This window comes from Protobothrops mucrosquamatus, unplaced genomic scaffold, assembly GCF_001527695.2.
Source record: "Protobothrops mucrosquamatus isolate PMUCROS unplaced genomic scaffold, P.Mucros_1.0 scaffold262, whole genome shotgun sequence".
In the NCBI taxonomy this organism is placed as follows: Eukaryota; Metazoa; Chordata; class Lepidosauria; order Squamata; family Viperidae; genus Protobothrops; species Protobothrops mucrosquamatus.
The window spans coordinates 287120-310157 of NW_015386609.1; the positions used below are offsets into that span (position 1 = coordinate 287120).

General features: G+C 41.7%; 1 protein-coding gene across 1 annotated transcript; it reads right to left on the bottom strand.

Annotated features, from left to right (window-relative positions):
• Positions 1-1882: 1882 nt before the first annotated feature.
• On the bottom strand, positions 1883-19886 carry GCK (glucokinase). The gene is made up of 10 exons (XM_015814569.1): positions 19854-19886; positions 16670-16832; positions 15734-15888; positions 14868-14987; positions 12983-13078; positions 11523-11622; positions 8650-8833; positions 6972-7127; positions 4988-5221; positions 1883-2543 (listed from the first exon to the last, which is right to left on the bottom strand). Exons 1-10 carry the CDS (start codon positions 19884-19886, stop codon positions 2399-2401), a joined length of 1386 nt encoding a protein of 461 aa, XP_015670055.1. The 3' UTR covers positions 1883-2398.
• Between the last annotated feature and the right edge of the window lie 3152 nt (positions 19887-23038).

A 23038-nucleotide genomic window follows, 5' to 3' on the forward strand; every position in this document is an offset into this window, starting at 1 on the left:
CCCCCCCCAAACTATGAAAAAATACCAGGATTCAGTAGTAAAACAAAACAGGAAAATAAACAATATTACGCCAGTGATAACAAAGCTATTGTGCCTAAGCCAAGCAACCAAAAACTCAATAGGGAAAATAGAGATTGGCAAAAAAAAAGCAGAATTATGTATACTTCTAAACTGTGCAAATATTTTGTATTCCAGCCTATCTTTGCTAAACATCCAGGAAATAGATGTGTCCGCGTGTCACTTTCTGACATCAATTTATCTTTCTGATTTATCTTTTTGATTTTATGACAAGGGCCTGTACGTTTTTCATCTTAGCCAGTGTTTCAAACAAATTGCTCCAGGATCTCCCCCTACTTTTTTCATTACTCTACCCATAAATCTTTCTTTGCTTCATCTCAAGTACAGCTGGACTAGAATCTTTATAGCATTCACCCAGTCGTCAATTTTAGCCATTGCAACACATATCACCCTTGTCTTTACTGGCATTTCTGTCCAACTGCAACTCATCCACATTAATGGGTTCATTACAATATCTGGGTATCAACAAATCACTGCTCAGCCCAAATTCAGGCATGTAGGGAAATTGCAAAACCTTTTCATAGCTGGCAACTGACAGTCTTGGGTCTGTGGTTTTTAGTATTGCCGCTTCTATTTTTCTCAGTGTCTAAAAATAGAATCGGAGCTAAAAAAAAAAAAATACAAAGCTAAAAAAAATAATCAGGAAATGATAAGGGTGTGAGGCTCCAAGATCTACTTTTCATACCCTGCCAAGTCTCCTTCAATGCTTGTTAAAAATAGGCAATGTGGTGGCCTAATGTTTTATGGGCAGTCACACTGAAAAGCCAATTAACCTCCATTGCAAATAGATTAAACCCAGGTGCTAAAACCCGACACAAATGACTCCTACCTAAGCCCACATTCATATTCACTAGGGAAAAATGTAACCCCTTGATTCAGCCGGGTGCATAATGAACCTGCCACTTTGCCTCTCTCCCACTCTTCTAGCGTCATCGTTGGTATAGAGAATAATCTGTTTGTTCTCGGGCCTCCTGGCCTCCTGGATTCACGTTCGACCTAGATCCGGAATGTCATGAAAGCAAATGAAGCTTCAAACATCTGGGTTGTGCTATTTCTGGAGACAGTGTCTCAAGTTCGGATTTGACACATTGACTTAGAGCCTTTCTCTGCTCATCAGTTGAGTGCCACCCACGCTTGAGCTGGCAGAAAACTATAAGGAGTGTGAATTTGGCCATTCTCCTTTCTGATCCCTTGATCGCTTCTAATGTCTTTGATCCCAGTCATGACCCATCCCCTGGGTTCTCTCCAAGACATGAGTGACCAAGTCTAAAAAGCAAGCCATCTGTCAGAGAAAGGGTTTTTTTTTTTTTTAACAGCTAACCACAACATAAGTCAGTCTCAAATGGGTTAGGGGACAAGATGAAGGCATTGCCACGTGACTCCAGTGGGAAAAAAAGAGGTTCATATGGCAGGGGATCTTTGTGTTGTGGTTGAAAACAAGTGGGGAGATATGTAACCAGAGTCCCATTAAGAAAGAATTAAGAGCTACTTGGGGAACAAAATCAGCATCAACATTTTCTAGAAACATTGAGATCATATCTAGGTACCATACATTGATAAAGACTCTTGTTTTAATCTCCGTAGAACCACATTTTCTGAAGAAACCACTGATATATTTGGGGTGATTCTACACTTTAGACTTGATATCCAGGGCTTTTTTTTTTTTTTTTGTCATAGAACACCCAGAACGGAGTTCCCGCACCTTTTTGGGATGGAACTTTGTAGGGTAGGCACGGCGGGTTCTATGACATGTGTGAGTTCCGGCACCTTTTTTTTTTTTTTTTGCAAAAAAAGCACTGTTGATATCTATGCCTTCCTATATTGTCTTCTAAGTGCAGTGCTATCCAGTCTATAAAGCAATGCTCCAATAATCATTTTACTGGGAGAAACAGTATTTGGGTTACTCTTCTTATTGACTGATTGTCCAAGATCTTTTTGTTGAATTTTCCCCCAACAAATTAATGTCCTTCCTGTTCACCCAACTCCACCATAGAACTCTGTGAATCTGCTTTAATGCATATATTGAACCCCCCCCCTCAATTCTTCAGTGAAACCCTAAGCCATCATCCCCCTCCTCCCTTCATCAAGCATTAGAGGAGAATTTGAAGAAAAAGGAGAAGCTGAAGTTTGAAAGAATTATTGCATTCTCTACAAATAGACGTTAGGAGGAGCCCAGTGTTGATCCAGCCGTTGTTCCATCCAGTGGTCATTCAACTGCCCAGGAAAAATGTCCTCCTACTGGTCCTGCTCCTGGGCCCTCCAAAACAACATATCCTGTATCACTGAGAAAAAAAGAGGTGCCTTCCTTTCATGGTCCATCTCATTGGCCAATGATGCAAGCCATTTTGCATGCTACAGCAGAGATGAGAGCGGCTCCTCGGCCACTGCCTTCTTCTGACTGCAGGAAGGAGATGTCACAGCCTGGAGTGAGTCGCCTGACTGACGCATGGAAACGCCCTTTGAAACTGTGAACAGGAGAAAAACAGGGGGAGAAGGAGGAGAAAGGAAGAGTTAAGTGTTTCCAGGATTACCCTTTCGAATTAGTCTTCTCCAGATGGGAGAAGAAACAGGCAAAGACTTCAGAGCCCTTCCAAGCAGATATTAACGTTGCAGCTCTACGGCTGTATTTAACACGGCACGATGACCCTGCTTATCAAAAACCAAAACTGGCTAAGTTCATTCGGTTGTCTGGGTTTCAGGAAACTCTGGAGCAGTGGTTCTCAACCTTTTTAATGCCGCGACCCCCAACTGGTCGTAAGTCGAGGACTAAACCGGTCGTAAGTTGAGGACTAAACCAGTTGTAAGTCGAGGACTACCCAACCGGTCGTAAGTCGAGGACTTTCCCTGCCCGGGAGCGCCGTGCATGCGTAGTTCCGCCCCCTGCGCCGGCCGAGGCGTAGCTGGCAAGCGGCAGAGACGGAGCAGGCCGACCACCAGCTGGCCCAGCTCAAGGGAGGTAAGGCACCCGCCGGAAAAGGGGGAAAAAATGGCGGACAGCCTTGCTTGGCGACCCCTGTGAAATGGTCGATCGACCCCAAATGGGGTCACGACCCATAGGTTGAGAACCGCTGCTCTGGAGCATCAATAGGACAGCACTCTGCTAGATCTGCAGAACTCTGAACAACATGAACTGGTAAGCCACCCAGTTTCTTGAAAGGGATCCCTCCTCCCCACCCGCTATTTCAGGTTTCATTTTATCCAGGATGAAGCAGGTTGTGCTGAAAACAGCCCAGGCATGTAGGCAGGCCCTTTGTGGTACTCAAAAGTCCAGTTTGTTGGCTTAAGCCTCAGCAATGAGTTTGAAACACAGAAGTGAGGGGGTTCCAGTTATTGTTTCTGATATCCTGCCTAGTACTCTGAAGTTTGCAGTCACAGTACGGAGCTATTTTGGAGCAAATTGAATGTCTTTGGCAGCAATTCCTTCAACCTGGCTGATTAAGGGCCAAGGTAAATGTGATGAATGGAAGCACATCCGATCTTTTGCCTGCCTATCGCTTCTCAGCTGTAACTCTTCTCATTCTCATGAACAGCCCATGGATTTGCAACATGGACACATATTTCAAAAGTCATGAATACAGACACACAAAACAAAAGCTATGTTTTCGATATGCAGAGGATGCCAGATTCTAAGAATCAATGGGAAATCAGATGATAACGCATATTCAGAAGATTGCATTTACTCTAATGCAACCTTTTCTTCATCAGTGACCTCCTTAAAATACCTTTTGTGACTATGGAACAATGCCCCCCCCAAGTTTTAACTCAAGATTTAAATCATAACATTTTTTCAGGTCTTTGTGGATCCCCTGTGAGACATCACACACACCCCAGTGTCCGGGGACCACAGGTTGAGAATCATCGCTCTAGTGTTTTTGTCCCTCAACCAATGGTTTTGATTGCTAGGATGCTGTTTTGCTTGACAGAGCAAAAATTTTGTCCAGTTCTCCGAGACACCAAAACTCTCTCATAGTATCTTCAGCTCGGAACCTAGACTTTTTTTCCCACAATTGACAACATGTCAGTGTGACCACATTACTTAGTTAAATATTTGATCATTTGAGAGGCCCCCGTCTGTCAGGAAACCAAAGTTGTGTCGTGAAAATGTGCGTGATAACACGGACAAACTTTGGACACACTCTAGTGATGAAATTGTGAGAAAGTATGTCGTTAAAAAGATTGACCCTCGCATTATGTTATAACTTAGAATTTTTATAAATTGATATGTGTTACTATAAGACACCAGTAAAAGTTGTCTGGATTGTATAAGGATCTTTCAGATTTAGGCTGGAAATATGGGCAACGCGAAAGGGTCATTTTTATCATGCTTGGTAGACTTTAAAACCACAACAATTTTGGGGTTCAATTATATACTACATAATGATACAAAGGATATTAAAGATCAACATTCAACTGAAATCAGAACTTTTCTTTCTGGGATTAATGGATAGGTGATTAGAAAAGAGCCATGGGGGATTATTTTGATATATGATTACTATTTTGGGAGTGTGATGTGCACAAAAATGAGAAGATTTTGAAATGCTGAGAACAGAAGAATTGTCGGGGGAAGGTAACAGAAGTAGCCGAGATAGCAAAATTAACTTGTTTCATTAGAGGAAGATCAACAACTCTATTTATCAGTGACTGGAAACTCCTTATGGATTTTTTTTGCTGAAAAAAAGAGAGAAATGAACTTGTGATTTATGAGTCTGAAGTTTAGAAAAGTTTAGCAGGAAGGAAATGATGATGTCACCTTAGACAGAGATAATAAAATATAAATGCTGTCAAAAAGATCTGAAGCTACTTCTTTACAATATTTCCTTCCGTTCCATTTCCATTGTTTTGTTGGAAGTTTCTCCAATAAAAAATTATATGCTTGAAAAAGGAAATCAAGGTTGCGTCAAGGGCTCACCTAGGATGGTGCTTGTAGACTGATCCATCAACCCCCACTGTAATCTTCAGCGTCTCCTCGTTTCTGCTGTCCCTCATGCGATTGATAACCCCAGCCAGCCCAGCTGAGCACATCTGGGCAGCCCTTGTGGAAACACTCTCACAGGCCATCCGAACAATGTCACAGTCCATTGCAGAAGGCAACAGCTCAAAAGAGGTTAGAATATTGTAAATCTGCTTGCGGTCACCAGCATCACTGGAAACAAAATGGAAAGATAAAATCTTGGGGCAGCAGCATGAGAAGTTACACTTTATTCTAATACAACTTTCCGAAATCAAACTTGATTGTAAAAAAGTTCAGTTTTTGTAACACAGTTGCCGAAGTCTGGAATATTTTACCCAATTCCGTTGTCTTAGCTACTAACCTGCACAGTTTTAATTTCAACTTAACTTCTGTGGACCTCATCCTATATTTAAGAGGTTCCTAACAGGGCGTGCATAAGTGTACTAACATCCCTATCGTCCCTGTCACAATTTAAGTTTTTTTCATTTTGTTCGTTCACATTTGTCGTTTTTGTTTGACAAATAAATACATTTTTAAAAATAATCATGTCTATCAGATAGATACAATCATGGCCAGGGAAGAGATAATCCCAGTTGTAGTGGGTAGGAGAATAGGAATGAGATTGGTAAGACTGTAATGAAAATCGAGGAAAGCAGAATGATTAGGTGGTGATTGTAAACACACTGGTGTAAAAGGTTCAAGGTTGGAACAATCTAGGCAAGGGTTGGTCCATTTCCAGCATGTCTGGAACAGCTATTGTGTAATTGTGGAAGAGGACAATCTGAGGATGAAATATTCTGATCTCAGACTGTTTTGCATCCCTCTAAAAGTAAAATTTCCTCTGAGTCAAGTGACACATCCGTGTAATTTCTCAGTAGCCCTATGCCAGGGGTAGTCAACCTTGGCTCTTTTATGACTCGTGGACTTCAACTCCCAGAATTCCTGAGCCAGCCATGCTGAGGGGAAAGGGAGAGGTTTCCAAGCTGAGCCATGCTGGCTCAGGAATTCTGGGAGTTGAAGTCCACAAGTCATAAAAGAGCCAAGGTTGCCTACCCCTGCCCTATGCTGATGGCTTGTCATTGCTTTTTGACCAAGCATTTTTGAGCTTTCTAATCTAAGCTACTGCCTAATGATTTCCAGGAGAAACCTGTGTGTGGCATTCCTTTTTTAATTTTTTTTTAAATTTTTTTAATTTTTTTTAATTTTTTTTAATTTTTTAATTTTTTTTAAACTGAAGGAAACCCAGTATTCCTTTGGAAAACAGAAAGTCTATTGTTGCATGAATAAGTAAAAAAAAAAGACCTCTTCCTTCTCAAGCCATGGAACTAATGGTCATTTATAACCCTCCACATAATGAAAATTTCATGAACGCTTCAGTGAAAAACCTGTCAAGCTTCCGTGGCAAATCCGAAGTAAAAAGCCCCAGCTAATTTTGACTTGTTATTCATCGTAGCCGATTAACTTAAGAGTCTATAATATTTGCAGAAGAAAATTGATGAGGATGAGACTCTGTTTGGAATTTTTATACTTCTGGGCAGATAAGAGTTCAGCCACTTTAAAAGAGCCTACGGTACTTTAAATTCACTCCCTAGGACAGATTTTATGTGCACATTGATATTTTTGCAGATCAGCACATTCTTCTCTGAAAGCCAAATTATTATTTATATGAAACATAAAGCTCAAAGAATAAAACGACCTGCAAGAATGGAGAAAATAAACTAAATAGCCAAGGAGCAAAATGTCTGATATATTGTAGATGATAAGAGAAGCGGGAGGAATCTCCAGTCTGCAATGCAATTTTTTTTCCCCAGGGTGGTCAAAAACCTGCTCCTGTCATCAAAACAACCTTTCCACTTATTTCCACTAAGAACTCTCCGCAGGGCCTCCAAAGGCCTCTCCTGATGACTCCAAAGTGCCCCAAGTGAACTTTGTTATTGACTACCTTTCAATCTGTGAGATAAAACGACTTTCAAACGATCCCCTGGTCTTCAGCTTTTCCGAAGCTTCTCCACTGAAGAGTAGGTTTTCATTGACCAGTTTTAGCAGCACTAGTCGTACAATCTCCCCTATGTACTTCCCACCTATGATCTTCTCAAACCTGGAGAAAGGAAGGTACAGTTTAGTCACATGCAGCAGAAGTTCCGGGCAGGTAGATAAAAAGGGGGGGGGGAAGCAGATGCATCAACACCCACAAGGTATGGAGATCATTTATACATGTATAATAGAGAAGGTTAAGTATGTTACTGTGTCAGATGAAATCCTTGCAGTTTGTTTGAACAAAATCCACTCATGTAGCAAGATTGATTGCCTAACAACGGAGGTTATTTTCTCTGAACAGAAGGGAAAACAACCACTTTCCCTCTTTGCTTAATTTGACTTTTTTTTTTCCAGTAACCGATGTGTGCATAGGTCATTTGTGCCAGAGTTTAAATTTCAGATCTATGATGTTTTCAGGATTAGAAGTGTTTTTGTAAGCCCTGCTTGCTACTATGAGGCCAAGAAAAAAAACCATGAGTGTTATTACTACTATTCTAAAGCAGTTTTACTCAACCTGAACATCTTGATGTGTGGATGTCAACTCTCAAAATCTCAACCAACATGGCCTTTATTGAGAATTCTGGGAGTTGAAGTCTGAACACATCTGGAACTTCAACACCAACAAACTTGGACATACCAAGTTAGAAAACTCTATTCTAGGGCATTTTCCCCACACCATAGGTTTTTTGTGTCCCAATATCCTAGGCCTCCTAACCCAACACATCTTAAGGTGGCCAGATTAGGCAAAGATTCTCTACAGAAAATATGGGCTACATATAGCCTAAAGAATGCCATGTGATTCTTGTACTTATTAAAATGTGCAAATAATCAGTCCAGATTTTGGTAAGAGCATTCTGTTCCTTCAATCTGCTGCTTGGGAGAGAGGAAAATTGGATGTTGGCTAAAAGAAAAGAGGAGGAGAAAAGGAGGACTGGCAGAAAGAAAGAAAGAAAGAAAGAAAGAAAGAAAGAAAGAAAGAAAGAAAGAAAGAAAGAAAGAAAGAGAAAGAAAGAGAAAGAAAGAAAGAAAGAAAAGAGAAAAAGAAAAAAGAAAGAAAAAAGAAAGAAAAGAAAAAGAAAGAAAGAAAGGAAAAAAGAAAGAAAGAAAGAAAGAATCCCCTCTTATCTCTGGATTAACTATTCACCACTGCATGTGAACCCTAACAGATTATTTCTAAAGCAAAGTAATTTTCAACAGATAAAAAGTACCCACCCTTATTTTAAGCTTAGAAAAGCACAACTCTCTAATCTAATATTTCTCAACCTTGGCAATTTTCAGATGGAGCTCCACGATCAAACTTCAACTTGGACTTCAACTTCCAGAATTCTGGGACCACCCATCTTAAAGTTGGTACGGTTAAGAAAGAATGTTCTTAAAATTAGCACCATGGAGAGGAACGATATCACAAAGAATTGCCTTTGTGGCCATCCCAAATTCATGACTTCTGCCTTGGTGCTTCAGTGAGAGACAGCTTTCCTGCCAGATTCAGAGCCATGTCCCTATTGCCCAGATCATCAGAGGAGAATATGAAGCTCGAGACAGCAATAAACAATTAGGTTAACTTTATCTGACATATTCCTTACAGCTGCTGACCGGGGTTAAGTGAGGTTTCGTCCACCACACGATCGTACTCCAAGAGGAATTCGTCCAACTCTCCCGATTCCCCGAAAGCCCCCCATTCGGTGTTCACACACATCCGTCCCTCATTTCCTTCTACCAGCTCCACATTCTCCATCTCCTCCATGTAGCAAGCATTGCAGCCTGTGCCTAAGAGAAGGAGAGGCAAAGAGATTTCCCCAGTCAGCAACAACCCAAGCATCATCGGGAAGACCCTTGACGTGTCTTTGTTATCCAGGTCCATGTTGAAGATTTTTGGAAGCTGACATTTTACTCCAGGTTCAACTAACAGTGCATTACTAAAGGAACATATAAAGGCTAATGTGGATAACAGAATAACATAGTTGGAAGGAAACTTGGAAGTCTCCTAGTCCAACCCCCTGCTCAGGCATGAAACCCTATAGCATTTCAGACAAATGATTGTCCAATCCCTTCTTAAAAACCTCCAGTGTTGGAGCACGTACAATTTCTGGAGGCAAGTTGTTCCACTGATTAATTGTTTTAACTGTTAGGAAATTCTGCCTTAGTTCTAGGTTCCTTCTCTCCTTGATTAGTTTCCATCCATTGCTTCTGGTCCTGCCTTCTGGTGCTTTGGAGAATAGCTTGACTCCCTCTTCTTTGTGGCAACCTCTTAGATACTGGGACACTGTTATCATGTCACCCCTGGTCCTTCTTTTCATTAAATGTAAGAGAATTACATTATGAAGATTATGCAACACACACAGATAGTCCTCGGTTTAGGACCGTAATGACAGCTGTACCTCACGCCGGTTGTTAGTTGGCTCACCATGTGATCACACCGGATTTCACAACTTTTTTTGCATGGTCATTAAACAAACGCAATGCTTGTAAAGCGAATGCAGCAATCATTAGGCGAACCCATTTTTCACAATGGGTAGAGGGCTTTTTTTTTTTAATGGAAATTGGAAATAAATGATGGTTTCCTGCAAAAAACCTCATCAATAGTATTCATGTGATCCTGCAAACAGCCATAAAGGTGGGCTGGTTGCCACAAGCACCCAAAATGCAATCATATGACTGCCGGGGGAGGGGGGGGAAGCAGCTGTCAGAACTTCAAATCTGGGTTGTAAGTGGGCTAGGGGAAGGTCCGTTGGAACATTGAATGGTGACTAAGTGACTAGACTGAAGTGAAGGACTCCCTGTAGAATTTAAGCTTTGCAGCAGGAGATCGTGCAGACTCCTGGGTTGTAAAACACCTGCAAGTCCCTTAGCTAGCATTTAATCTAGTGAAGCAAAGTCATTATATCGCGGCGGCTGCAACTAATATATATTTAGAATGTCAGAAAGAGCTCTGGTGCTGTTAAAAAGAACCGCTCGACAAGGTCCGCTTGATAGATAATAGCTCTTCCCAGAATAGCCACATCATAATAATAGTCACATAAGAATTTGGCCATATTGAGCACCTGAGCTAAAAAAATAAAATAAAAGCAACCCAAAACACAAATTTCCAGGCAACCTACTCTCTGCACTGCAAATAGCATTACTCAGCTTCAGATAAATGGAGCATAACTCTTGCCTCATTTTGTAGTTCTTTAGCACCTACTCGTTACAGGAAAAAGCCTGTTCATTTTGTTCCCATTGTGTTCTTTCAAAAATCTGACAGGAACATCAAGGAACGTATACATATATCAATGCTTGAGGTTCATTGTCTGCACAGAACAAACCAGCAGCAGATGGAGATGGAGCCATTTGCAAAGATGTACTAATTGTGCTACCAGGCTCCAAAACCCAAGAAAGACACATTGAGATTCCTCCAAGCAATTTCCTTCACTGTTCCTCACCCATAGACAGAAATCTTGCCAAACTAAAGCAGACTATTTGCACCATAAAACATATGCTTTGGAAACTATTAGAGAGGAGCTGTCTTCACCGTCTTTCTCCTACACAAACTATCTAAACTGTGATGTCTCTTGCACCTCTGGAATCTGGACAACATTCCATCCCATCACCCAGCTTCTTGGAAGCTATGGCTCTGGGGAGAGACCATAACTCAAAATGGGTTTCTACAATATCCATGCAAACATCTGCAGTCAGAATTTGTTGGAGAACTATCGGTCCAACAAATCACATCATTGGTTGGAAGTGTTGGGAATTCAACTTTCATAACATCTAGAGAAGGACAGTGTCATGGTTCCGAAGAAGCAGCTTTTCAAAGAACTATGAGGCTTTATTTACCTTAAAGAATCCTTTTATTGCTACATAGCTTCGGCACGTACATAATGAAGCCAAAACCTGAATCCTCCCACCCCCAATCACCCGTAACAAAGCATAACTCACTCCTTCATTTTACAGTCATCAATCACGTTCTCCAATTAGTTTGAAGTGTGAGCTTTCCCTCCCGTAACTCCTCTGGTTACAGATGACCTTGGCAATGCTGTACTGAAATATTGTTGTGGTTAACTATCATACTTTCCCACCCACTATTCTAACATTGTCTGACTTTAACTCTAGAAGTGATATGCAGGCTAAATAAAACATGTTTGCTTCTTCATATATGGCAAGCAAGAACATCCAATGTTAGCAGTCTTGACAGACAGGTTCCTTATCCTAGAATTAGAAGAATCAGGTAAACTGATGGGAGAAATACCTTTCCTCGTGTTGCTGTCTTCCAAACACTATAATTCCCATCATCTCCAATCAATACATTTTATGGGCATGCTGACTAAGAGCAGGGGAGGTCACCAGAATAATATCAAGCTAGGAAGGTTTAAGGCAGCCTCCCTATAAAACTGAGTTCAGTATAAATCAGCAAGAAGGAGTTGTTCAGATTACAATGGTTGTGCCCAGCGAAGTATATGAACATGGCAGGTCCACTTACCCACAATCATGCCAACCTCACATCTGTGATCCTCATAATAGCAGGAGATCATCGTTGCTACTGTGTCATTGACCATTGCAACTACATCCATCTCAAAATCCTGCAGTGGGTTGAAAAAAAAACCACTTTTGCATTTCTAGAAGGACATCTCAAGAAATTTAACTACATGTGGAATGACCATCTATTCGGAATGATGTCATTAGATAACTCCAAGGATGTTGGAAGGCAGAGACAAAGTCGGAGGTTGTTGTCTCTGAAGTTGGCTAGAGATTGAGGTAAACTTCTCTAGGCTTTTCCTAACATTCTGCACAAAATCAAAGCAGGATTTGTCTCACCACACCTCAAAATAAATGCTATGTTTCTTTTGTTATGTGGTCATTGGGTTTGAAAGTGGCCATTCTATAACCATTCTTGCAAATCTGGAATAATGGAAGAGGGAAACAGATTTCCTAACTTCCCGTTTCCCCTCCCTTTTCTCCCCCCCCCCCGTGTTGAAGAATAGTCTATAAATTCCTTGGAGATCGATTCCCTTTTACTCTAGGAGACGTCGTCCATTTTGATTGTCCCGTATCTATAGAGAACTGAGACTAATCAGAAGGTAACATAATCAAGAGGTGGGACCTCCTTCCAGTCTCCAAGAAAAGATTACTTCTATCTAAATTATTCTCCTTGCTCCCAGGGTCCCTTATTTGGAATGATGGATAATTGATTCATTTCAGAGGTCTCTGCAGACATGGCCATGTTTTTGAGATCTTGTTTGTTCCTTCACATTTAATGCAGGAAGTTTAACCCCTGACATTTCCAATTTAAAAATCTTTATCCTGCCATCTGGAGAAGGAACAACCCTAAATATTCTACTGCTAAAAGAAAAGCACAAAGTTGTCTATGGAGATTCTCAGTCATCCAGGTCATGGTTGTCCCAAAGGTGCTTTTTCAAGAGGCAACGGGACTTTCTGATTTTTCTTTGAAGACATTTCGCTTCTCATCCAAGAAGCTTCTTCAGCTCTGACTGGATGTGAGGAGTATAATAACTCCTTCCATTTCCCACCATCCAGTCAGAGCTGAGAAAGCTTCTTGAATGAGAAGCGAAACATCTTCAAAGAAAAACCAGAAAATCCAGTTGCCTCTTGAAGAAGCACCTTTGGGAAAAACACAAAGTTGTGTCCATTTAGTTCTTCATCTTACATGAAAAAAGGTAGTCTAAGCTTAGGGAATAGGGGACAGATTCAGTCATTCCTATGGCTCCCTTCTCCCACATTTTTCCGCAGTTCCTTATCGAAACATCTTATCTTAGCCTCCCAGTTCTTCACAGAGTGAGTGGACAGTGCTATGCTCAATCAATAAGCTGTCCACTTCGTTAGAAGGCTGCTTTTCCTGACCCTAAGAATAGCTCAGAGTTTGAATTAGCAGGGATAAGGTGTGATAATACACCAGACATTATCAAATGATGTTTCTCTCACCCCTCTTCGCTTGATAGCATCTCTCAAAAGCCCCACAATGTTGTTCCCTTCAGCTCCAGATGCTTTGAAGCCTTTCGTCCAATTCAGCAAAATGCCCTACAGATCAGGATATGGAAAGAATCAGACCAAATTTTGCAAAATCAGGCACACCTCTGTGTCCAAAATAAGCAATATACCATGGAAAAGTTTGTTTCAAGCAAAGAAAAAAGCCACTTTGTAATCAGGAGATGTACCAGCAATGGCGAATCATTGCAGATCGTCTGATTTTGATCATCTTGGACTAGATCTCACATGAGAACGATGACATTCTCACAAACGCTTCACCTTGTCGTAAGAGATTTTTAAGATTTATATTTACTGAGGATTTTGCCTCAGATAAACCGATAGAAAAAGATAGAAAAGAAAAAAGAGCAAGAATAGAAAAAGACAAAAGAAAAAACTTAAGTTATGAAATATAATGACTGATGACCTTCTCCCTAACAGCTACTCTAATAACCAATCTACTGACGCCTTTCCAACATTCCTATAGGAGATACAACCAGAATGTAGGGTGAGGCTGTTATAATTTTGCAAGATGTCTGCAACCCTACAGAAATCCTACGATGATTCATGGCTAACACGGTCTATTTGTTGCTGAAGTATCTGTCTAGAACCTCACCTACAATGGATCCACTGACAACAGTGGAGTGACACGTGTCCCTTAGCACCTTTTGGGCACCAGGGACTGGTTCCGTGGAGAAAAGTTTTTCCACAGACCGGAGAGTGTGTGCTTTTGTGTGCTGCCTGCATCCCACAGATGGGGCTTTGTTTGTTTGTGCGGACCGGTTGCTGGCATGCCACCTCGGGTTGGGGACCCCTGCCTTAGCAGATTTGCACCTTAGTGGAAGTCCCTTTTTCAGTGTCATTGTAACTTCCATCAGTCCCTAAACGAATGATGGGAAGTCAAGGACTACCTGGGTATTTATCTAGGTTTTATGCTGAATTTCAAGGAAAGTGCTCCACTTTGTTTTAAAACAGAAGTACAGGTAATCCTTGACTTACAACAGCTTGTTAAGTGACCGTTCAAAGTTGCAACAGCACTGACAAAAGTGACTTATGACCGTTTTTCACACTTATGGCTGTTGCAGCATCCCCAGGGCTATGCGATTTACATTTGGATCCTTGATAACTGGTTCCTATTTATGACGGTGGCCATGTCCCCAAGGTGGCGAATTTCTGACAAGCAAAGTCAAATGGGGAAGCCAGATTCACTTAACAACCTGCAGTGATTCACTTAAGCAATGTGGCAAGAAAAGTCATAAAAGGGGGCAAAACTCACTTAATAGATATCTCATTTAGCAATATAAATTTTGGGCTCAATTTGTGGTTGTACGTTGAGGACTATCTGTAATTTTCTGTGGAAATTGATCATCTTCTGAGCGTCCACAGCACAAGGCCGTTGGTGTGACTTGTTCGGTTGTTTTTAGATTTGGCATATTTTCTCCCACGCTTCCCTCTGTACCAGGGGTCTTCAAACTTGGCAACTGTAAGACTTGTGGACTTCAACTCCCAGAATTCCTCAGCCATGGCTGGCTGAGGAATTCTGGGAGTTGAAGTCCACAAGTCTTACAGTTGCCAAGTTTGAAGACCCCTGGTACAGAGGGAAGTGTGGAAGAAAATGGCTGGCTGAGGAATTCTGGGAGTTGAAGTCCACAAGTCTTAAAGTTGCCAAGTTTGAAGACCCCCTGCTCTCTGTTGAGTTCTTCCGCCATCATTTGTGGCAGAAGGAACACCACACTCTACAATAGTTTTGGGATATGTGGTTATGAATGATTCACGGGCTCCAGGGAGAAAGTCATGCAGTCAAAAGCAGAGAGCGTTGCAAATCCCTGGTTTCAGATCTCACCTTGTCAATGTCTTCATGTCGAACAGGGAAGGAAAATGTAAAGCCCAGAGGCAGCTTTTTGTGCTTCATTTGATGTTTGTCCAGGAAATCGGAGATGCATTCCGAAATATAATCAAAGAGCTGAGGGCGAGACACAGAAATTCTATTGCCTTTTTGAAATTCTATTGCCTTTTATTTCTTGCAAAACGCTTATTCAAGAACCTAAATCAGGGGTCTTCAAACTTGGCCCTTTTATGACTTGTGGACTTCAACTCCCAGAATTCCTCAGCCAGCGCGCCTGGCTGAGGAATTCTGGGAGTTGAAGTCCACAAGTCATAAAAGGGCCAAGTTTGAAGACCCCAGATCTAAGTCATTCGACAACAAGCAAGACACAATATCCTAGGTGAGAGCAAGACACCCACATCCTTCCAACAATTGAGCAGGGCTTGTATAGCTGTGCTGTTATCACGGCATGTAATAGCTGCTGAAACACCCTCTTTTACACAACGTTAGCTTAGCTGTTGACTTAAAGATGGTTTCAATGAGCACCTCTTTATTTTAATTTGTACTGCAAGCAAACCATGAGGTAGATTAAACCGATCAAGAGGAACTAACTCAAGGAAACCCAGTGAGTTTCCATGACCAAAGGCAACCATGAATTTGGATCTTCCCAGTATTAATTCATCCATTGACTTTCTAGTAGTTGTAGGGACTTGAAGCTTTTTTGGCATCTGACCAACCTATAACGTTCCGTAGACTATGTCTCTTTTGAGGTGCTATGCAGAGGTACCTTATTGGGAGAAGGGCGGTGTATACATTTAATAGCTCGTGTTGTGCAAATCCAACCCACATCTCATTTAGTTCCTTTGGCTTGATGATCAACTCACCATTTCAGCGGTTCCTGTCATGGCATCCTCTGGAATGGAGTACATCTGATGTTTTGTCTTCACCTTCCATTGCCCTTCCTCAACATCTCCCACTTTGACCAGCATCACTCGGAAATTGGTCCCGCCGAGATCCAAAGATAGAAAATCTCCAACTTCTGTAATCCCAGAGGGTGACAACGTGTCAATTTACGTCTTTGGAAAGCAACCCGAATCAACGGCCTCCAGAAGAACCCCATGGCTCCTTTAGAGGGCTGTCAACCAGTGGTGGGATTCAGCCAGTTCGCACCACTTCGGCAGAACCGGTAGCTAATGTTTTGTTGCCCAGGCCCAGAATGGACTTCCGGAAGCGGCATCCACTTAGAGAACCAGTTGTTCACATATTTGAATCCCACCACTGCTGTCAACTGTCCAGTTGGCGGATCCAGAAAAAGAAATTCCTGGGACATCATTTTACCCATACTGGCACAGATGAAGTGAAACCAACTCTGGGTTTCCTGCACAAAAGCTAACCTAGTTAATTCTCCCCCTGTCAGCCACCCACAATCCATTATGTCCACCAATCACTTCTGTTCATTTTGTTTTGGGAAACTAGCAAGCCACCTAGTCCACCTGCTCTATGTGTCCTTGGGTTGGGCACTCTCTCATGGGAACAGGTGATGCTCAGCTGCAGCTGCCCCCACCCTCGCGTTCCATTTCCCCCCCTCCCTTTTCTTTGTCAAGCTGCGAGCAAAGCAGAACATAAGTGAAAGTGCAACTCAGTCTTGATATGGGCATTTCAATAAAGTGATGGCTAATATTAGCATGCTTCTATTTCTATCCCAGGACTGTCTACTGTTCCAGGTTAGTCTTTGGACAGTGCGATGGAGATTAAAAAAATAATAATAAGAGCTTAAGTCTGCACCTCCCATCATCCATTTCTAATAAGGTAACAAGTACCTGATCCTTCTGGTGTGGACCGTACATATGTGGGCAGCATCTTCACTGAGGCCTCCTTGTGCGTCTCTAGTTTTAAGCCTCGGTCCATTTCCTTCTGCATCCGACGCATCACCTCCTTCAAATCCTCTTCCCGTAGCTGGAATTCAGATAGGATTTGCTCCACCTATGAGGGAAGAAAGACAAGAAAGGTTCACGAAGATGCACACCGTACTTTGAAAGTGAATAACCTCCTCCTCTTCTTCCTCTTCTTCCTCTTCTTCTTCCTCCTCCTCCTCCTCCTCCTCCTCCTCCTCNTCTTCTTCTTCTTCTTCTTCTTCTTCTTCTTCTTCTTCTTCTTCTTCTTCTTCTTCTTCTTCTTCTTCTTCTTCTTCTTCTTCTTCTTCTTCTTCTTCTTCTTCTTCTTCTTCTTCTTCTTCTTCTTCTCTTTTTTGCATCACTTTCCCAACTGTCTGCTTTTAAGGGAAATTAACTTCCAATTCTCTCATGGCTACAGAGTTTATTAGGCAATCCATGTCTACTTCTACAATTCTGGATGGCTTCCCTTGTTGTGAAATTTTTAAAAAGGCTAAATGCTATCTGCTTTAGATTATCTGAAGGACCCGGTATCAATGCAATTAATAAATGACAGGCAACAAAATATCTAAACCAACAAATAATCTAACAAGAGAGAAAATCGAGGGGTGTTTTTTTGCATTTCAAATTTTTTGAGTATTAAAAAAAAAATCTCTCTCCTTTTTGTCCGCTGATTCCAATTTACAGCTGCTTCCAAAACCTGGAAAATGTACGAAGACTGTTGGTCAACATAAGTGAAAAACAATTTAAGAAAATAAGGACCTCATAAACCCTGAATTCTAGAATTCTAATTCAGATGCACAGATTTTTTTTTATCATTGTCCCACTTTCTAGCCCACTTAAATTGGATCATGTAAGTTTATTTATGGAATGATGGCTAATTAAATAATGATCACACAGTCAAAAGAGCCTGCACTTTCCTCCCACATTTCTATTTTTAGTTACTAGTTAAGGCAAGGGGGGATTTTATTGATCAGTTTGCTCTTGAAAGCCTTCAAAGTCTAGCCTAAAATAGTACAAACTGTAAATATTTACACTAGTCTTTCAGGATTCTACTTTTGGTCAACCAAAGAAGAGTGGAGTCAGGTTGAAATACTATTGCATCATTAAACTGTGACTTTTCTTGACCTCTGTGATGTAGCAATGATAGCACATGTTTCTAAATCCATGCCTACTAGGGATGTTGATTCAAGTAATAGTACATTAATATTACACTGATTCAACAAATAGTTTATATTGGTTAAATATAATAGTTTATAATAGTTTGCTGGTTCATAGGAATAGATATTTCTTCTATAGAACTGGAGAGACTTTGCTTCAAAGGATGTTTGTCCAAGTCTTTCATACCATTATAGGCACACAGGACAAGACTTGTTGGATCAGGCCAGCATTTCACACCCCTTAGAACAGTGATGGCAAACCTTTTAGAGACCGAGTGGCCAAACTGCAACCCAAAACCCACTTATGTATCACAAAGTGCCAACATGGCAATTTAATCTGAATACTGAGGTTTTAGTTTAGAAAAAAACAACTCATACATTAACATCTTTTGTCTTAAAAGAAAAACACAATAACAAAGCTTTCAATGATACAAACAACTTTTTACTGAAAGGTAAAAGTTTGCATTTGGCATGCTTTTGAACAATTAATGTGATTTTTGCTGTTGTATGCATGGTGATAATTTGTCTAACCTTGGCTTATACTTTACTTTGTAAATTTGAGAGCAACATATGCAGCACTCAGGTCATCTGTTAGTCTGTTCCTGATGTGAGATTTGATATAATTCAAAGCTGAAAACAGCGCGCTTGCTCCGGAGCTTGTTTTGGCTAGGAAGGAGCTTGAGAAATGGCTTTTTGCTGCGAAAACTTAGCCAAAGATTGAGGCACACGTGCCCACAGAGAGGGCTCCGAGTGCCACCTCTGGCATGCGTGCCATAGGTTCACCACCACTGCCTTAGAATCCTGTTTCCAGCCATGATCAGTTCGACATCACTAGAAATCTTAGAACCAGCCAGAGTTCACTCATTACTGCTTGTTCCAGCTCCTGAGAAACAGATGGCTTTTTCATTCATAGCTTCTAAAAAGAATAGCATTCTAAACAGATATTTTTGGTGGGTTTGCATTTTGCACTATGTCCGTGGTTCCCAAACTGTGTGCCAAGATACCCACAGGGCATTGTAGCAAACTCAAAGTTTTTCATAAGATCGTGAACTACCAGCTCAAGATAGTTTACAGTTTTGGGATAACAGCTCCAGGAAAAAATTTAGAGAGACGCTAAGTGTCCTATGAACCAAGAAAGTTTGAGAACCTTTCCATCCAGTCATTACTTGGTTAATCCCAGTTCAGAGTGAGTTCGCACAGATCACAGCCATAAGGCACAGGGGTACACGTAACATGCTAAAGCAAAACCAATAAAACCCATCTTGGAGTAGAAGATTCCATGCATTTATGAAGCAGTAGTGTGTGAAAGAGATGTTTCCTTTTGCCATCAGTTGTGAATTGGATGGCTGATTAACAAAATGACTTAATTCCCACATTGCTGTACTGTGGTTAGTTTGGTTTAGGCTTACTAGAACGCATAATCCCACTCTAATAAACCCAACTTGGCTAATATTATTAGCTGGCTTAGTATTACTTTTTAACCTGATCATTACCTCTTTTTCAATAAACCATAATTAAAATAACTCAGGATGATAGGTAAACCCAGTGACTCACTGCCCAGCCTCATATCTGTACAATTTGTACACCAGAGCACTGAAATTCTCTTTACATATCACCATGCTTAGGGACATCCTGTGCTTTGTAGTTATTCAGTTTCTTTGGGTATAGTTAACAGTTGTCCCCATTCTGATAACCTAAACATTTGCTTCACTCCCACTTGCAATTGAACTCCAGGGAAATTGGGCCTCAAATTAGTAAAGAAATCCAGATCTGGAAGCAAGAGAAGCAAGACTTCAAAAGGAGAAAATGCACTCTATATTCACTGAAACTCCACCACCATCATCCCTTGGTTACACAACACTCAGAAATGATAAACAATATAAGGCCGTTTCCTTGGAATAATTTCTTAAAGCCTAAGAGAAAAGCTTTGGGGAGAAGAGCATCCTCCTTACCAGTCTCAAGGTCTCAAACACTTTCTTCTTCATCACTGATGGTGGTAGCCTTCAAAATTCTCCGAGCAAGAAAGAGGCTTCTGTGCCGCAACAGAGAGCCTGGAACCTGTTCCCTTCCTGTAACCCGTTCAGCCACCTGGTCTTTGAAACCGACAAGGTAACTCAGCCGCCTGTTTCTTTTGTTTGCTTTAAGCTGGAGGTTGAGCGTCACCAAGATCTGAGAGGGGGGCAACGTTTCTAGACACCCAAAGATTAAAGGTCCACCAGACAGAGGCAAAAGAGCACCAGCTACTCCCGCAGCACAAAAAAAAAAAAAACGGAGACCCGCTATTGCAACACTAACAAGAATGATGCAAATAGCATTCCTGACACCTCATCCTTTAGCCTCTTAGGGGTTTTGAATGACTTTCAGCGTCTAGGTAGCTCTGGGCAGTGTGGATTGTTAATCATGCTTTTATACCTCAGCATTATGGGTGAACCCCGCCAACAATGTTGAAACAAGCCATGACTCAGCACAAGGTGGAAACCCATTCAAACAATCGAGGGATTGGTATGGTTATGGCTCCTGGTGCTTTGAACATCAGTTTCTACTCATGGTTCATAATGTCTACAGCATAAATAAGTTTAGTTTCCTTTATTTATACATCTGTTTATTTATCGGAAGTATGAATATAGTACCCATTAGCCCAGGGGTCCTCAAACTTGGCCCTTTTATGACTTGTGGACTCCAACTCCCAGAATTCCTCAGCCAGTATGTCTGGCTGAGGAATTCTGGGTGTTGAAGTCCACAAGTCATAAAAGGGCCAAGTATGAAGACCCCTGCATTAGCTCAATGACTGAGAAGTGATATGCATATCCTAAAAAATGCATATCTTAAAAAACAAAATCCAGATAATGAACAGATTTAAAACCAACATACATATCATAATAAGGACTTTTTTTGTTCTTACATGGAGATTGAGAAAAAAAATATATCATATCATACGTTAGATAAGACTTCTATCTAGTATTATGGGTCCTTTGTAAGAATTAGGATTGGGATAGACCAGTGGTGGCGAACCTATGGCACGGGTGCCAGAGGTGGCACTCAGAGCCCTCTCTGTGGGCACACGCACCGTCGCCCCAGTCCTAGGCCTTCAGCTGGGTTTTATAAAACCTTTTCGCTTTAGGCCTCCGCCGCCATGTACAAAAAAAAAAAAGGTTCAATCAATCAGTCAATTTCAACTTCTCGTGGGAAAAAAAAGATCTTGCAAAGTTGGAATTGATTGATTGAACTTTTTAGTCCCACCCAATCTGCCATTACCACTGCAGCCACACCCACCCAATGGGCCACACCCACCCGGCACCCGACGATGCATAAGTGGGTTTTGGGTTGCAGTTTGGGCACTCGGTCTCTAAAAGGTTTGCCATCACTGGGATAGACCTTGATGTTCTCCCAATTTTATGTACTTCTTTAGCAACTAAGGAAAAATAGTAGGAGAAGAGATACATTATCTAGGAACAACCTAGATTGAGTCAGACCATTATGAAATGTTACCTCAAACTCAAGGTTCCGAAAACTGGCTGGAAAACCACAGTTTTTGTCTGTGGTCTCAATGTCAACAGAGAAGAGGCAGAATGAATCAGCGGGGAAAGGATATTTACACACTTCAATAGTTACCTCTCTCCAATAGCCTGGGCAGGACTCTTGAGAAATATTTTCCAGTATGGCTCAATTTGTATGGGAACATATCCTAGGCCTTTTTCCATAGCCAAAGGCCCAGAAAATTCATATCTTTAGGAGATATCTAATGCCTTCTGCCAAGGTATTTTTTCAACTTCCCCTTGTTGCGTGGGATCTCCTGTCTAAGTGCCAACTAGAGCTGACCATAACATTTGGGGAACATGAGTAGTGCTGTTTGGGCTATATCAGTGATGGCGAACCTTTTAGAGACCGAGTGCCCAAAAACTGGCCCCACCCCAGCTCCACCCCCTGCCCCGCCCGTACCCCGCCTGCCCGCAGGGCCACTCATTGCCTCCAGGGCCCGCCGCAGATCGCCCAGCAGCATCATGGCAGCCACGCCCTCTGCCCGTGCCCTGCAGCATCAACTGTGCACGATGGGGCATGAGGGCAGAGTCTTGTCTACGCTGCCTGGCTGCCATGTCCTTGACTGCACTGCTCCGCGTGGGCCATGCTCGGGGGTGACCCTTCTCCAGGACGGCTGCTGGTGAGGGTGTCATGAGGGGAGGCAAGGCTGGGGCAAGTGCCGCCTCTGACACCCATGCCATAGGTTCGCCACCACTGGGCTATATGAACAACTAAACTCATCCTTTGAACTTCAGTAATAGTAGGAATGCTGATTATAAAACAGATCCATAATTAGAAAATAAAAAATGTCAGACTATTCCTGTCCTGGTCTGCTAGTTGTCTATGTAAAGATCACTTTCTAACCACAAAAAAGGATTATGAATTATTGTCTGAAGGGGGTTCAAGCCAGAAGCTTATTGTTTGGATGAGAAACTAGAGAAACTTGGAGTTAATGGTTGACTAGAAACCTGGATGCCGCACTAAAATATTTACCTGATGAAAAAGAGTCATTCTAAATTACATCCACTGTTCAAATAGATAAGAGAGAAAACAAGAGACCGAAGGAGACTTCCAACCTTGAAAGTCACCTTAACTTATATGTTATAATCTCCCCTCAAACCACACCCTGCATTTTGATTTCTAACCCAGGCACAATTTAGCTCCTTAGACGATTGGGCTATCAATGTAGTCTTAGTCACTGGAATTAAGCAAGAGTGGGTTTTTAGGCTTGGAAAAGAAAACACAACTGTTTGAAAGAGGAAAAAGTGAATCAATTGAAATTTAAGTGAATTTCCCATGTTACTGAATGTTACTCCAGGGTTTAGAAATGCAGAATGCAGAATGTATTGTTTGTTTGCATATACGGTAGCACGCAAGTCTTCCAGTGTTGGAAGACCTGAAAGACCAGATTAGGGACAGACCATCATGGAAAAGACTATAGGCAGTCCTCAATTGTGGCCGTAACTGGAGGACTACCTGTATTCTTCATTGGTCGGGCACTCTGTTGTCATTAGCACTTTCTACTCTTGCACTAATAAAATTCAGTCCCTCAACATCAGGGGTCCTGGGGAATTCTGGGAGTTGAAGTCCACGAGTCTGAAAGTGGCCAAGTTTGAGG

Bases quoted from the DNA above. Each gene is read 5' to 3' on its own strand.
- GCK (XM_015814569.1), bottom strand. From the start codon at position 19,886: ATGAAGAAGAAAGTGTTTGAGACCTTGAGACTG. The intron at 11,623-12,982 runs GTGAGAGAAACA...AACCCACTGCAG, and splicing joins ATGCTATCAAGCGAAGAGGG to GATTTTGAGATGGATGTAGT. The intron at 2,544-4,987 runs GTGAGCCCTTGA...TCCTGTTCACAG, and splicing joins GTCTACAAGCACCATCCTAG to TTTCAAAGGGCGTTTCCATG.